Source organism: Lichenostomus cassidix, chromosome 19, assembly GCF_008360975.1.
Source record: "Lichenostomus cassidix isolate B80296 chromosome 19, HeHo_3.0, whole genome shotgun sequence".
Taxonomy (NCBI): Eukaryota; Metazoa; Chordata; class Aves; order Passeriformes; family Meliphagidae; genus Lichenostomus; species Lichenostomus cassidix.
This window is the reverse complement of record NC_139499.1, coordinates 10,240,211-10,255,121: the sequence shown is the minus strand read 5'-3', so window position 1 is coordinate 10,255,121 and position 14,911 is coordinate 10,240,211. Positions and strand designations below refer to the sequence as shown.

The 14,911-nt window shown below is 44.9% G+C and overlaps 1 protein-coding gene across 4 annotated transcripts in view; it reads right to left on the bottom strand.

Moving 5' to 3' along the window:
- NLK (nemo like kinase) overlaps nucleotides 1–14,880 on the bottom strand; it is a 36,067-nt gene extending 21,187 nt beyond the window's left edge. The window contains exons 1-3 of one of the 4 annotated variants that reach the window (XM_085078609.1): nucleotides 14,782–14,879; nucleotides 13,961–14,414; nucleotides 13,392–13,827 (exon numbers count right to left, since the gene is read on the bottom strand). In XM_085078609.1, the coding sequence (XP_084934735.1) occupies nucleotides 13,392–13,816 (425 nt within the window). In that variant the 5' untranslated portion in view covers nucleotides 13,817–13,827; nucleotides 13,961–14,414; nucleotides 14,782–14,879. Of the gene's footprint in view, nucleotides 1–13,391; nucleotides 14,566–14,781 lie in introns of those variants that run through there. The other 3 variants (XM_085078610.1, XM_085078607.1, XM_085078608.1) reach the window with 3 other exon arrangements.
- Nucleotides 14,881–14,911: the final 31 nt, after the last annotated feature.

Below are 14,911 nucleotides of genomic sequence, written 5' to 3'. Positions count from 1 at the left end.
AGCTAAAAGCAAAACTGATTACTGCAAGAAATCTGTCTCCTTGAACAAAAACGGATTCAGAATATCTTACTTAAAAGAAAAGAGTGAAAATTAAAGGGATACTGTTATGGTTAATATCTTTAAAAATGTTTAATTTGTCTTCCTTCATGGAAGCTTAAAACTGAAACTGCTTTCCAAATCAAATTTATTTCCCCATTTGCACAAAATTTTCTGACTATGCTTGAAACCTTTTTATTCACTTCTCAACTGCCTGTATGAACCACAGCTACAGTAAGTTATTACACTACACACGCCATTTATTTGATACATTTTAAATTCAATTTTTAATTCTTTTTTTCAGCCAATGGCATAGCTCTGTAAGGTCTGTGATGTTCATAAATAAGTAACAAGCCAAATAAACACATAAAGCTCCATGTATCTTTGCACTCCTTTCTTCTTCGTTTTTAAAGCATATACCACTATTACATGCACATTCCTGCCCCAATTCACTGACCTCTATTCCCATTCCCACCAGCCAACCAAGAAAAACCCAGATGAGAAACCTCCTTCTCCACGTCCAACAAGCCTCCAGGCCTTGGCACAGTTCCTGGAGTATTTCTGCACCTCCAGAGCAAAGTAGGTTAATAAGGTCTCTGGTCATATCCTCGGCTGATACCTTGTTTCCTGCAATAACCATCCAGCACCTCTGTCTCACCAACAGCACTCCCACCTTCCCACCTTCTCTCGCCAGGACAAGGACAGAGCAAAACAACACAAAATAGTGACTAAACTCCTCTTTGCCTCATCCCTCTGGTGAAGTCACACAGTAATCCCTGTGAAGCAGCTCGGCACCTCATCCCAATCAATAACTCAACATTTCCCCTTCCAGGGGAAATCTGTCCTATTTCAGGCACTCCTTTTTTCACCACAATCATGTTTGGCTGTTTCCCGATATGGGAGAACATCAGAAGAGGATTCAAACCAAAGTCTACAATGTATTTGAAACTCAGTACTCCAAAGTAATTATACTCCAGTGTTCCCTGTTTCCACCAAGGAAGATATTTCTATCTGTTGGTTAAGGATTAAGCCTCAGGACTTTGATGTATTTGTTTACATATACACAAATAAATATGCATGCATGTATGAGGCGTAGGGTACCTTTTAATTTTATGAATAAACACTATTTATATTCGTCTCCCCAAATTCCATAGTGATGATAAATCCATGAACATTCATCAAGGTTTTTGGCTGGAAGACACAAATCTTATTTACTGACATTTCAAGTTTCAACTTACTCTGCCTGTTCCTTATTCTAAGGGATTCTGTATTCTACAATAATACAGAAAACAGAATTGAAACTCAGAATGCTTCACAGTTGACGCTTTCTCTTCCTTTCCCTCTATCAGAAATTATTTTAGATAATAGTATTTTGTCTTGCACAGGCACAGATATTAGACTCACAGAACTTTAAAACACTACTTAAAATATACACTAAGCCCGTAAGATGCTGTAATTCCAAATCCCAACACTTCACAATGGCCAAAGTAAACACTGAGCAGAGATGTCTCAATTAGTGTGCCACTGAACAAACCAGAGCAAGAGCTGAGAGCCAAAGGAGCACATCTGACACGAGTTCTTTCAGCGCCGCCTCCTTCCCAGGCAACGCAGCTTTCCCCAGAATGGCAATTCAGGATCATCCTTCAGGTTATTTGACAATAGTGGTAAAAGGCCCAACCACATTAACAGCCGTGGCCTTGTAGCTATGCACAAGGCATTTCACATCAGCTTTTCTAAGGCTTCCTCTGCACATTTTTTACTCGTATAAATTATTGCAAACTGCTGCAATTTCTTTTTCTATGTAAAGATTTCTGTGTGCTCAACCCTGCCCAGTCATTTCTTCTCTGAATTACTGTAGGAACAGAAGTGACACGTCAAAACACACTTGTGAAATAAATAAATTCATAACCTCTACAGCCCAAAAGTCTAGATGTCTCAGGGTATGGGGTATTTCTGAAACATGAAAGAAGGGCTTTATATTTTAGTACATGCTAATGAAGATACAGTAAAGACCCACAGCCTTTCAAAAAAGAAGGAGAAAAAAAAAACAGTCTTTTATTTATTATTAGGGCGTTTAAAGACACATCAGTCTCCCATTCCCATGGACCAGTGAAGTGAATGATCCTCTGTCACATACCATCAAGTCTCACAGTGCTGTAAAAATTCCACCTATTTCCTTGACAGTCTCAATTACACTGGAGCCATAACCACTCCTTTTCAATAGATTCAAAAGGCAATTTCAGAAATCTGGAGACATTAGAGCGACACACTAAAGTGGAGAGGTGAACAGCACCTTTGAGTGAACAGCCTGCCGAGAGTGGGACGAGACTGCTTAAAATTCCTTCGTGTCTGCAACAGCAGAACATGTAACCAATGAATTTCTATGAGAGGTCGTTTGGTTACCACTCAAATGTCTGAAATACTGTAAAATTTGCAGAATCTAAATTTTCAGGTAAGCCAGCCAACCCTGTCCATGTCTTGGTGCCAGGGCCAGGTGACCTGCAGCAGGTACGGGAGGCAGCACAGCTCCAGTGATCCTCAGCCTTTCGCCCTTCTAAAACTCACCCACAAAATGTCATCCCAGGGAACTGTTTAAAATATTACGAGATCTTCAAGGAAAGTGTGTCTCTTCCTCTTCCCACCAAAAGAAAATCAGCCTGAATTGTTATAAACCTAACTAAATGACATTCTATAACATAGTTGGTTTGATTTCACAACTGCATCCACAGAGACGTCAGGGTCTGACCTGCAGGACTCCCTTCTGACCTCCTCGTTACACAGCTGTATTTAGCTTCAAGTGATCTCCATGAACTGACACAAAAATCCTAATATATGTTTCTCTCTTCTGAGTCTGTCAAAAACCTTGTGATAACAGATGGAATCACTACCATGGGTGCAATTCCAGGGTAATGAAATTAATGACTCTAAAATACTTCAAACCCAAAGTTTTAACAATAGTTCAGGACGAAATAAAATTATTACGGAAGAACTCCCTTTACTGGGTTATATGGTAAGTGACAAAATCTCCTTGGGAACAACTGTGGGAGTGATGATATATACATTTAATATTCAAATTACCAAACACCTGTCAGTTCTCAATGTTTTAGATGAGGTTTCAGATGAGTAAACAGTAGTTTAAAAATGATAAGGTGACATGCCCAAGACAGAGATCAGAAAAAAAGCCACAAGTAGGTCAAAGCTGGTCCTGATTCTGTCAACATTCACCTACTTTTCCTCAACTGCTTCAGAAAACAATAAGCAATCCAAACCCAGAGAACATAAATGCTTTGCTTCTTCAGCAGGAGCAGAAGGAAGCTGCAGCTCAGCTTACGGGTTTGGGTGAGGATGTGAATGCCCTGCCAGCAAAAGCACAGTGGAAGTCCTTAATCCTGACTTTTCAAGTGCAATCAATGAGCAAATACGCTCATAAAAGCATTTTGATACCTTGAGGTATCTGTAATAATTGAAAAAACAAATAAAAGGTACTTTCCACTTCATAATTAAAAACTGCTTTTAGTTAAGCTCCTAGGTAGAACTCTTACTCTGTTCAATTAAATCAAGTGATCCATGGTAAAACAGACGTTTTAAATACATTTTTGCCTCTCAGTGTGGCTGTAGGACATTCTCCCTGAGAACAGTGGTGCACACAGACTGGCAGAATACAGAATCTGGGATGGTCTTGCTCTAGTCACTGACACAAAAGGATTCTCCAGCATGCAGACTCTCCCCTCTCCACAAACAGTTCGGATCTACAAGGAGAAGATCAAATTCTTTCTCTGCCAAATCATAAATGGCAACTTTTAATGGCTTTTAGATTTAAACCTGAAGAGGATTCTAGCAGAACTTAATTTCAAAGCCTTTTGTTCCAGTTCATGATGTGAATATTCACTGGTGAAGCAGCACTAGACAGAGCACTAATGATGCAGGACACTGTCCCCTTAAATTAACAGCAATTATTATGTGGGAGCTTCTGCCCCCAACAATTTGAATTTAGACATAAAAATAAGGTAGATGCCAGTCATTACTCACTGTTATTTCACATTAAAAGCTGGATATTATTTTTATACAAGCCTTGGTTGGTTCCATGTTTGGTAGTTGGGTTTTTCTTCATTTCCATAGGCTGAACTACAGGAAAACACAAAGCACTAAACCCCGCTGTTCTTTACCTGTACATCATGTTAACAACAGCAGCTCTAAGAACACTGACCTAGAAGACACATGCCCTTAATAAAACTATTGGCAGATCTTAATTTTTGGGTCCATTCCTATCTGCTCTGATACATCCTTGCAATTGAAATAGGAGTCATGAAATAGTCAGAAATAGCATCTCAATTCCTCTTGCATTGTTTTGACTGTCTTTACTCCATTTTCTTTAAACTTACAAGCAGAGCCAAGGGCAGGTTTGAGGTGCCCTGCAGCACAGCCCATGTGTGACCTTGGGCAGAGCTGCCCTGTGCACCTTCCTGTGAGAACTGCACGGCTCTCCATGACCTATTTGATCCACAGCCCTTCCGTCAGCCACAACAATAACGAAAAGTGTAATTTTGCTTCATCATCATACCCACGAGCTACAAATCAACATCAAGGAGGTTTGGTCTAGAGGACTTCAAACACATCAGGGAGATCACAGGAGACCCAGAAAGCACTGAGAGACTCAGGAAATTCTTTTCTTCATTTTACTGAAAACGCTAGCCTAGGAATTGATAAAATCAAGAAAGATGGATTGCAAGCAGCCCGGAAATAATAATGCCTTCTCTTCCTTGTCCTGAAAAGAAATCCCCCTTCCAAAGATGTGCTCTGAACGAGCCAACCAGAACTTACAGAAACATCCAAAGAGAAGTTATACTGCAAGATGAGAACACCCTTTAAACAATGCTTTTGTCCTGTCACTATGCAATCTCTGGGGGGAAAACGCTCTAATTGAGGGCTTTCAAATAGTCTCACACGGGCTGCCAAGGGCCTTTAAAAACGAAGGCAGGAGGAAGCCAAACAGGTCTCCAGCTAAAAGGCAGAGACACACTTGTGCTCAGAAGCCAGTGACCTGCAAGCTCCACTCGAGACAGGAGTGCCCTGCATCAATCAAGGGGTTCAGAATGGACTGGGAGAGAACTTTTTCCCCATTTCCTGTAGTATACCTTAACCCATTAATTAGGAACCAAAACAGCAAAGGCTGAATAGAACTGTTTTCAGTGAAACCCAGAGCACATGCCAGGCTCCCCTCCCTCAGCCACACCAGTGCCAGCACACACCTCAGCAACTGTGCCCAGGAACAGCACTGCTCACTGCTGAAAGCTGCTGCTGCCTTTATGCAATAAGTTTTGCTATTCACAGACAAATAATCTTCAACAGTTACATGAATTTATATTAGATAAAACAATAAAATGCATGGTCTGCAATAGCAAACCCCACACACACAGCTAAGGGAGAAGGGAGAGTCAGTCATTCTTCAGAAAAAAAATCTTAACACAGATCAAAGCCTGAATAACTATCCGGGCACTAGCTCAATACCATCCCCAGCTTCACTGGCCCCATTAGGCAAAGGCTCTATCCTGACACCACTTAGGTTGCCAATTAAGAAAACCCTAAGAGCACCGCCTGGTGGTACCCGAATAATGGAGACAAACTGCCACGAACCAGGAACAGACTGAGGGTTAAAATTTGGAACAGCACAATTCCAAAAGGACAAGGAAACTAAAACACCAGATTCTCTGGTGAGGCTTTTTTTTTTTTTTTTTTGCAACTATTAAAATGCACTTTCATATGAAAGAGAATGGGGAAAAGAAAATCTTCCTCAAGAGTCCAAGGAATCCTACAGTTCCCAATATATTTCACTTTTCCACAAAACTTCCTATGAGAAACTTTCCTGAACAGAAAGCTCTGATATTTTCCCTTTTCTTTTTTCAAATTACACATAAATACCATGATACCATGTTCCAAGAAAATCAAAGAAATAAGAGAGTATGTATTCTATAGAATGATTCTGCTGTAACCATTCTGATGTTACATCCAACAGCATAAAGAGCATAAAGATTCCACTCACACACAAACGTTTCCAAGCCTTTATAGAAAAACACAACATCAGGAAATTAAAGAATGATACTACCAGGACACACTGATTCTGCCACAGCCCTCAAGATTAAAGCTCAAATTCTTACTAAGCACTTTTAAAGACTGTACATGGCCATGTTCCAGAGCTGTAGCCATGGAAGTTGTTTCGTATCAAGGCTGGTGTAAGTCTGCCTTCATTTATCCATCTCGCTTGCATAAGAAAAGATGATGCAGCTCTAAATACTGAAATGAAACCCAGATTATTCTGCTGAGTTTGGTGTCTTGTTCTGGTGGGTTTGGAGCAGCATTTGGGTAGCTGGCTGTCCTCCTCCCCAGCAGCTTTCTGCCCTGCTGTCCCCTGTCAGGGCTGTACCCACCAGCCTGAGCTGCACCACGTGCTGTGCACCCACATGGCACACCTGAGCTCACCTGAACACAACTGCCACTTCTCCACAATTACTGAAACTCCCCCAGGCAATCTGCAGCAAAATTAGGGAACTGTGAACGTAGAAAACTGAGCTGACATTTCATAGATCAAGGCTCTCAGCAGACTTACAATACAAAACTGAACCTTACAAGTATCAGCACCTTAATGATTTCAGGGCATTTGTGACTATGGGCAAGTTCAGGATTTCCCCAGAAGAGACTCTGTGATCTACAGGTGAATCACAAATATTCACACATTTTGCACCCCCAGGCTGCAGCCCATCCATGTGCCCACAGGACACACCAAGGAAGGCCATGTGTTTCCATAGAGGAGATGACTTTGCTCTTTTCCAGGTTCCTCCTACAATGCACTATGGATGGAGCTCCAGTGATTTCCACGAGGAAGTGTTATTTATTTTCTACAATTCACCCCTCATCTCCAAACACTACTGTCTACATTTAAACAAGCTGTTGATAAGCTGCACTTACCAAGTACCACAGACAATAACAGAAAATAAGAAAAACGGGCAGAAGTGATGGAAAGGACAGTCAGAACACAGTGGGGGAAATAAAAAGTAAATATATTACCTATGCTATTAAAAAAAAAAAAATACTGCTACAACAACATTAACATTTATAACCCCTCTTAGATAGGTAATTGCTATGGTTTGTACCACTTGTTACTGCCACCCATTCACTGCCCATCCCATCCACTTTTCCCTTGTTACTGCTTATTATGAACAAATACTATCATCAATAAATAAAAGCATTAATTCCAGAAGCTTCTATCCTTTCCATACATGTTTGTACTGCTTGCCATATGCCACTTTGATTTAAGCATCTCCTACCTTACTCAGGGGTCTACTTTTACAAAAGAGGGTGCAGTAGCTACTCTGACTACCAATAAAGCAAAACTTACAGCATCTACTATGAGATTTTCCAGCACTTAAAGTTCTTTGTGGATTTTTAACATGCCTTTGAAAAAACATCACCAATTACATTAATGAACACAAATTCCATTTAAGCAAACTCTACACACCTTTGAGCCAGCTTTTCTCATATGAACAGCTGCACATTACCTACTCCAGACCAGAAGGCAGAACTTTCCAGAGGATTAAAGATACATGAGACCCAGATACAACCATTACAGGTCATCAAAAAACACTTCAAACATATCCCAAAGGCTTCCTCTACTTTACCAGCCCAAAGCTATCTCTCAATTCCATTGTTCCCCAAGAAATGAAGCAGCCCAGGCACATCCAGACCCTGGGATGGCCTTTATCTCCTGCTCTGGGGGATCCCACACCTTGGGCTGCCTTCATCCCTCATCCCTCATCCTTCATCCTCACACCTCCATCCCCTCACAAACACCAAGAGATTCTGGTTTGGAAAAGGGAATTCGACAATTTAAATACCCTCTTAAAAAGAGATGAAAGAGTTGGTAGGAGAGAGGAAAAGAACATCTGAAATATATCTTCTGGAAAATCAATATTAGACTGCAGATCCAGTCACAAGCTGTAACATTTGCAGAATTCAGAGGAAAAAAGAAAAAAACACTGAATGCTACCAGTGATCTAACTGGATTATCAGCACTCAGCCCTGTGTGGATACAAACAACATCAAGGTCTGCAGGTGCTGCAAAGCAACTTGCATTTCAAGTGACCTGTGAAACGCTGACCTTGGCATAATTTACAGTGAACTAATTTATCCCAAATGGTCCTCACCCAACTTCGAGGGAAAAAAAAATATTATTCACATTCCTTCCTTCTTGCATCATCTTTCAAGACAATAATGAACAATCTCATGTATTACTTGGATAGAATTTCACCTAATCCCAACATCTAATTTCAGTGCAAGGAGTAATTATATCCATTTCATCTAATTCACTCCATTTGGGAAACAGTCATTTAAATGTTAACAGAATTTTTCTCTTCAGGAAATCTGAAAAAAAAAATCAACTACCGAACTTAAACACAAAAACCTTTGCAAAATTTCCCACACAGAAAAACCTGAATACGGTCATTGTTTTACTACATTTCTTCACAAACAGGATCAAAATCCACTTTAGATAAAGCAATCCTATAAAAAAACAATGACATAAGGATCTAAGATCATCACCTGCAGCTCCTTCCACAGTGATGGTGAATGTGAAACCCAAACCCCACTCTGCTCTGTGCCCATGGCCAGTGCTGCCTCCTTTGCCTTAGGCATCCTCATGGTTCCCTCCAATAACTGGATAAAAATGACTCGGCCTCTTTCTTATGAAATCCTTGTCTATCTGCATCAGGGGCCCCAGATAACAGCAAAACTCACTGAAGTAGAACACCAAGAGTGGAAATCTGTCGTGGTTTAAGCCCAGCCCCACAGAGCTGCACCAGGGTGACTTGGGGTGACAAACAGCCCCTTCCTGCTGCTTCCCCCAGCTCTGCACTCTGGGCATGATTCCATAGGGTCTGGAACATCCCTTGGGATTGATCCCCTCCTGTCCCCACTCCTTGGGCACCCCCAGCCCTCTCACTGTGGGGTGGGCTGAGGAGCTCAACACCATCAGCACTGCTCAGCAAAAACAAAAAAGTCACTTTAGACTAACACAAATGTCACATTAAATAGTTTAAAGCCAACAATTGTCCACCCTAAATGTTAATTAACAGAGAATAGCTCCCGATGGTCAAGTACTGTGTTCTGCTAGCAGGTGAGGTTTGAGGGACTGGAAAAAGATGATTTAGGCAGCTTTAACTTTGGAAAAATCCTCTCCCTCCAAAAAGTCTACTGGATTTCATAAAACAAATTTCCATAGTTCAGCTTTTGCTAACTTTTCTTGCTCACCAGCCTAGACATCATTTTTAGTATTAACTACGCGAAACACCATTGCGGTTTTCAGCAATATCAGACAGCAGAAGGGGAACTTCTGCCACTTTTCAGACTTTTCTAAACCCATAACACCTTTTCTTCCTTAACCTACATACCAGCAATTTTGTCCCAAACACATTATCCCCATTGCATCCTTGCTCAGCAGAACACATTCCTTTAAAGGAACAGGAGATTATCGGTTTATCCTGGAAACGTCTTTCCTGCTGCTGTGCTTAGTATCAGTGCTGGGATAAAACCCTCTTAAAATAGTTCCAGGGTCCAGGCAACAATCCACTGTATGCAATATTCCTTTGGGTTTTATGGAGCAATGACTTTGGTGTTTTCAGGCCTTTGCAGGCCAGGAATGAACAGTAGATTTAGGTGAAATTATTTCTGCCCTTAAAGTTATGGCAGCCTGAACATGATGTGTTTCTCAGCACCAACAGCCAAACTCTTTGGAACATGGTACTGTCATGTGACCTCCTAAACAAAAAGGATTAGAAGCAAGTACATTAAACCCCCTCAATTTAAAATTGAGTAAATCAAGAATTTTTTTAAATGTTAATTCAATTTTTTTTTTCTGTTGTCACTTCTAACAGCTTTTCCACAGAGATGCCTTTTAACATGGATTTGACATTACTAAGACATATTGCTTGATTCCACAATCTTTGACGAACAACAATAACTTTTCAAAATTAAGAGACACACGTAAGACAAACAGAATTCCCCCGCACCTTACAGGCCCGGTCATAGTTTCCTATCACACTGGAGTGGATATATCCCAGACAACAGGACATTTCCACAACATTTCAGAAGCACTGTTACTATCTCAAACCAGCAACAACAGTCATTATTCCCTATCTCCATCCCATAGCTGCAGGAATCCTGTATGGAAACAGCTCGAGGACCTCTTGGAGAGCTACTGAGGCTTTACCCCCCCACTCCAAACCTATCAGCCTTGGCAGGTTCAACCGATACATTCTTTTATTATCATTATTATTATTTTTTTAGGAATCCCACCAGATGGCAGCAGCATGTCTCCCCAGCAAAACTGGGAGCACTTCTCCAAAGGACAGCTCCTTATTCCTGGAACAGACACAAGACTTCCAAAACTCAGCCCTACTCAGTCTGAACCACAGGGCACAGACAGAGCTTGTCACTGAAATTAAATATGGACTTTTTCAGCACTTTAGGAACACATGAGCAGGGAACACTCCAAGAGCAAATCGCTCTGGTTTTGGCAAATAAGGAACGTGACTGCTTTTGTGGCAATTCCCCAAACCAGAGTGTGGGGAAGCAAACCTGCAGGAGCTGGGGAAGGTCCCTGCTTCAGCAACACCCCCATCCCAGCTCAGCAGGCAGAGCAGATCTGTGCCAGGGACAGCTGCTGTCCCCAGAAATGGTGCCCAGCTGAGCGAGGACACGGCCTGTGTGCACAGACACCAGCGGCAGCAGCACCCAACCGCAGGAGTTAATAATGAAAGTGCTGAAGCACGAGGCTTTGGCTCTTCACGAGTGAAAAACTCCAGCAGCACATTAGCTACCTCGAAACATCATCGAGTACCAGACAAACGAACTAATGACAAATGCTAATTCAACTGCCAAGAGAAAATCTCTCTCGGTGAGGTAACGGGAAGTGCAACACCACACACTGATCGCTCGTCTGATGCACTGAACTGAGCTGCAGGTCAGCTGTACCTTCCAAACAAAGCAACGACACATCAGAGCAGAAGATGAAACACTTCTGCAAATACTCCAGCTGTCTATGGAATAACATCCATTTCCCTCAGAAGCACTGAGAGAAACTTTTCAGTTACCTATTAGTGCAAATAATGCTCAAACAAGATACCGAGAAACAACATAATCCTCCTTCCAAAGTCACTCGGGCTTTGTGAATTCCGTGTCACACTTGACCCAAATGCACATTGCTCATGTCCAAGACACCTCAAACTATAAATATAACTGATTATAAACCAAGTCAGCATTTACGTATCTCACATAGCTAAAATTCAATTACATGGGCATTCCTCCACATTTTGAATGAAACTAAAATTTAGTTTAATTATTGCTTACAGACTCCTAAATTCAGCCTGCACTCATTGGCAGAAGTTACTATGAAATACCAAAAGCCGAGCAGTGACCACTGAATTCAAACACACGTGAGCAAAGAGGAACTCACTCCCACCAATGACATCTCCAGCCAGCGCAGCCCCAGCTCTGCCGGAGGGATCCCAGCTTCTGCATTTGGCTAACACCCTCCCCCTTTGTTGTTTTCTTTTTCCCAAGCTGTTGTTACCTCAAAGCAAAGCTGTAGTCGCAGCTCTGCAGGCACAGTCCCCGGGGCAGTTCCTGCCGGGCGGCCGCAGGTGCGCAGCTCAGGGTTTGGGATGGGCGACGCTTTTGGCACTGTCTTTCCTACCTGATGTCACTCAGACCCTTCCCTCTACGCTTCCTTTTTCCCCTCAGCACTCTTAATGATATTATATTTAAATATGCAAGTGTGACCTTTCATTCTACTGAATATTATGGAAGCAGATCTCTCTCTGCACCTTGTTTTTCGGCGAATAGAAGTGGGAAAATAAAGACCTGGGAAACGCACAGGCAAACAAAACACTGCTAAGAAGGGCTGATCTTACATAACAACATAAATTTAAGCAAAGACTGTGACAAATTAAGTTATAAAAATGCCACACTTCAAAAAATATAAAAACTGATGGAAATATCTTTAGATAATCTTTTACAGCACATTCCTTGTCAGTTTTCATTCTTTTACACCCACTTTTTAATGCTGTACCAAAGCCAGAGCACAGCAGCGCTGACTGCACAACAGCTCCCCTCTGACTGGGAGACCTCAGCGTTTAAATTAACACCCCAGCTCTGAGGGAAGGGACACGAGAGCAGCCACAACACTGACCTGCACCTTGCTCCAGCACCTCCCTCGGCCTTTGAAGAAAGCACCATTTTGGTACCAACGCTGGGCTGGTAACGCAAGGCCAACCTGAAGGGCTGGGCTGCAGGGAGAAGGGGTTTTGCTCTCCTGAGGCCTGCCCTGCTGAGCCCTCTGCTTCCCTACGCTGGCACAGACTGTGATCCAGTCCCTCCTCTCTGAAGCTGCAGCTCGGCCAGTGCTTAGAGCAAAGCTCCTGGGGCATCCCTGAGGCTCAGCTCCCAACGCTGCAGAGGGCTGGGACACCACACACAGCTGCACGCTGCAAACTTTGCATCTGTGCTGCAGGAAGTGCACTGCAACACGCCTGCTCTCCAGAACACCCCCTGCCAGCCTTCGTGCTTCCCAGGCACAGCTCGGAACAGGGCACACTGACAAACGTTTATACCCAAATATATATATATATACACTGCTGCCAGCTTTGTGTCGGTGCTCCTGAAGGGCAGTGATTCCACAGATGGCTCTAAGGTAGGCACAAAATGCATTAGAAGAGATTCCACTCCGCTGACAGACTCCTCTGAAACACGGCTGGGGGATAAAAGGGCCGGAGGCAGTGCTACAGCGAGGCAGGAAATCCCATTTCCATTTTTGAGAGGGGAGCAAAGTTCAGCTGTGCTGTTTTAGGTAGCACGCAGCACCACCGCGGGTCAAACCGCCGCCAGACAAAGATCTTGACAGGTGACTGCACAAGGAAGACATTTTCATACGCTTTTCATTTCTGACTCTTAAGCCAGGTCGAAATGAATATTCTAATGCTCATTTGTTAACTTGAAATTTTAGGAAGCACAGCTTAGCTGCACAAATGCAGCCTAATTAAAGGTACAGAAAGGGCATAAACAAGCTGCATTGTCTCAGAAGAGAACGGCAGGGTGGGCTGTTAGTCAGAGGTGGCTCCTCACCACTGGGAACCTCGTTCTGCCAACGCAAACAAGCGAAGCAACTTTCTAAGAACAGAGAAGAACCAGCGAAAGAACTCATAGTGAGCAGCTCTCTTGTGTTCTGATTAAAATGACAAAACCAAGGATGAGTTATGATCAGGTAAAGAATGACAAGGAGAAATCGGTTCATTTTTGTCTCTACTCACCAGACAACACCAAAGGCTCCGTATCCGATGGGTCTGTCCGGCTCAATGTCCAGTTGCTGCTGTGGATGTTGTGAGTGCTGATGATGGTGCGCTTTGACTGCAGCAGCTGCTGCAGCCTGTACCTGAGCTGGGGCTGCTGCAGCCGGTCCAGGGGCCTGGCCTGGGGCCGGGGATGGGAAGTACGGCTGCTGCTGCCCTGGGTTCAACATTGCGGCGGCGGCGGCCGCGGCTGCGGCGGCCGCGGCGGCCGAGGAGGCATGCTGCTGCACGGGGTGCACTGCGGCCGCCGAGCCGGCGTGCAGGTGGTGCTGAGCGTGGTGGTGGTGATGGAGGTGAGGAGGAGGGAGGTGAGGAAGGTGGTGGTGATGGTGGTGGTGGTGACCTGCTGCTGCCGCAGACGTACCGCCATTGTAAGCCGCCATCATTTTTGCGTTGGCTGTTGTGCCACAAAGAGACATTCAAAAAAATGCCCTTTGATTGGATAACAACTGGGTCAAGCTGTCATTTGGCCATAAAAATTAAATCTGCTACACTTTAAAAGAAGTTGGGTTTCATCATACACGGCCCACCTTTAAAAACATGGAGCTCCACTGGCCTTATCTCCTCGCGAAGCCAAACAACTCGGGGAGTCTCTTCATGTGTGCGGGCGCCAACCCCTTCCCCAGCATCCAGCCGGGCTTGGCTACTCCAACTCCATCCTTGGGCAGCTGGGGTGGGGCTGGGGTGGGGTTTTTCCTTCACTTTTGGTTTTTTTGTTGTTTTTCTTGTTATAAAAATTAAACACCGTGGTCAATCCCCCTTCCCTCCGTAGGGAGGGCTCGGAGCCTCTGCCCTGAACACCCCGCGAGGGCTGGCCAGCCTAGCCCTGCCATTCCCACACCCTCTCCATGTGTCCCCCGAACCTCCCTGAGCCCGGGCACCTCCTACATCGCTCCCTCCTTCCAGACACCTGCTCCCTCCTTCCAGGCACCTGCTCCCTCACAGCAGCAACAACTCGGGAGTTTGCAACTTTTCCCCGAAGGCCTGAAACACACACAAGGACCCGGAGAAAGTGAAGGGGGGGGCGCAGGGCGAGGAGAGGGGGGCGAGGGGGGCTAAAACAAGATAAAAACAGAAAGAGGAAGGGAAGGGCCGGGGCAGGACAGGGATCGCGGGGGGGGCGCAGGAGGGGGAAAAGTGGCAAATGAATGACGGGGCGGCGCGGGGCCGGGGAAGGGGCGCGGGGCAGGACGCGGCGGCCCCTGACAGCGCGACCCGCGGCGGGGCGGGGCCGGCCGGGCCGGGGGGGTCGGGCCGGGGGTGGAGGGCAGGGGGCCCGCGGTGCGGGCGGCGGGAGGGTCTGGGGGCGGCCCCGGGTCCCCGCCCCGCCCGGCCCCGGCCCCGCGCTCACCTGGTCCCGCCGCCCCGCGCCGCGCCGCGGGCACGCGCTCCCCCCCCTGCGGGGCGCGCGCCCGACGCCGCCCGCAGCCAATCGCGCCCGGCCCGCTGGGCTGCGCGAGAGCCGCCCCCGACCAATCGCC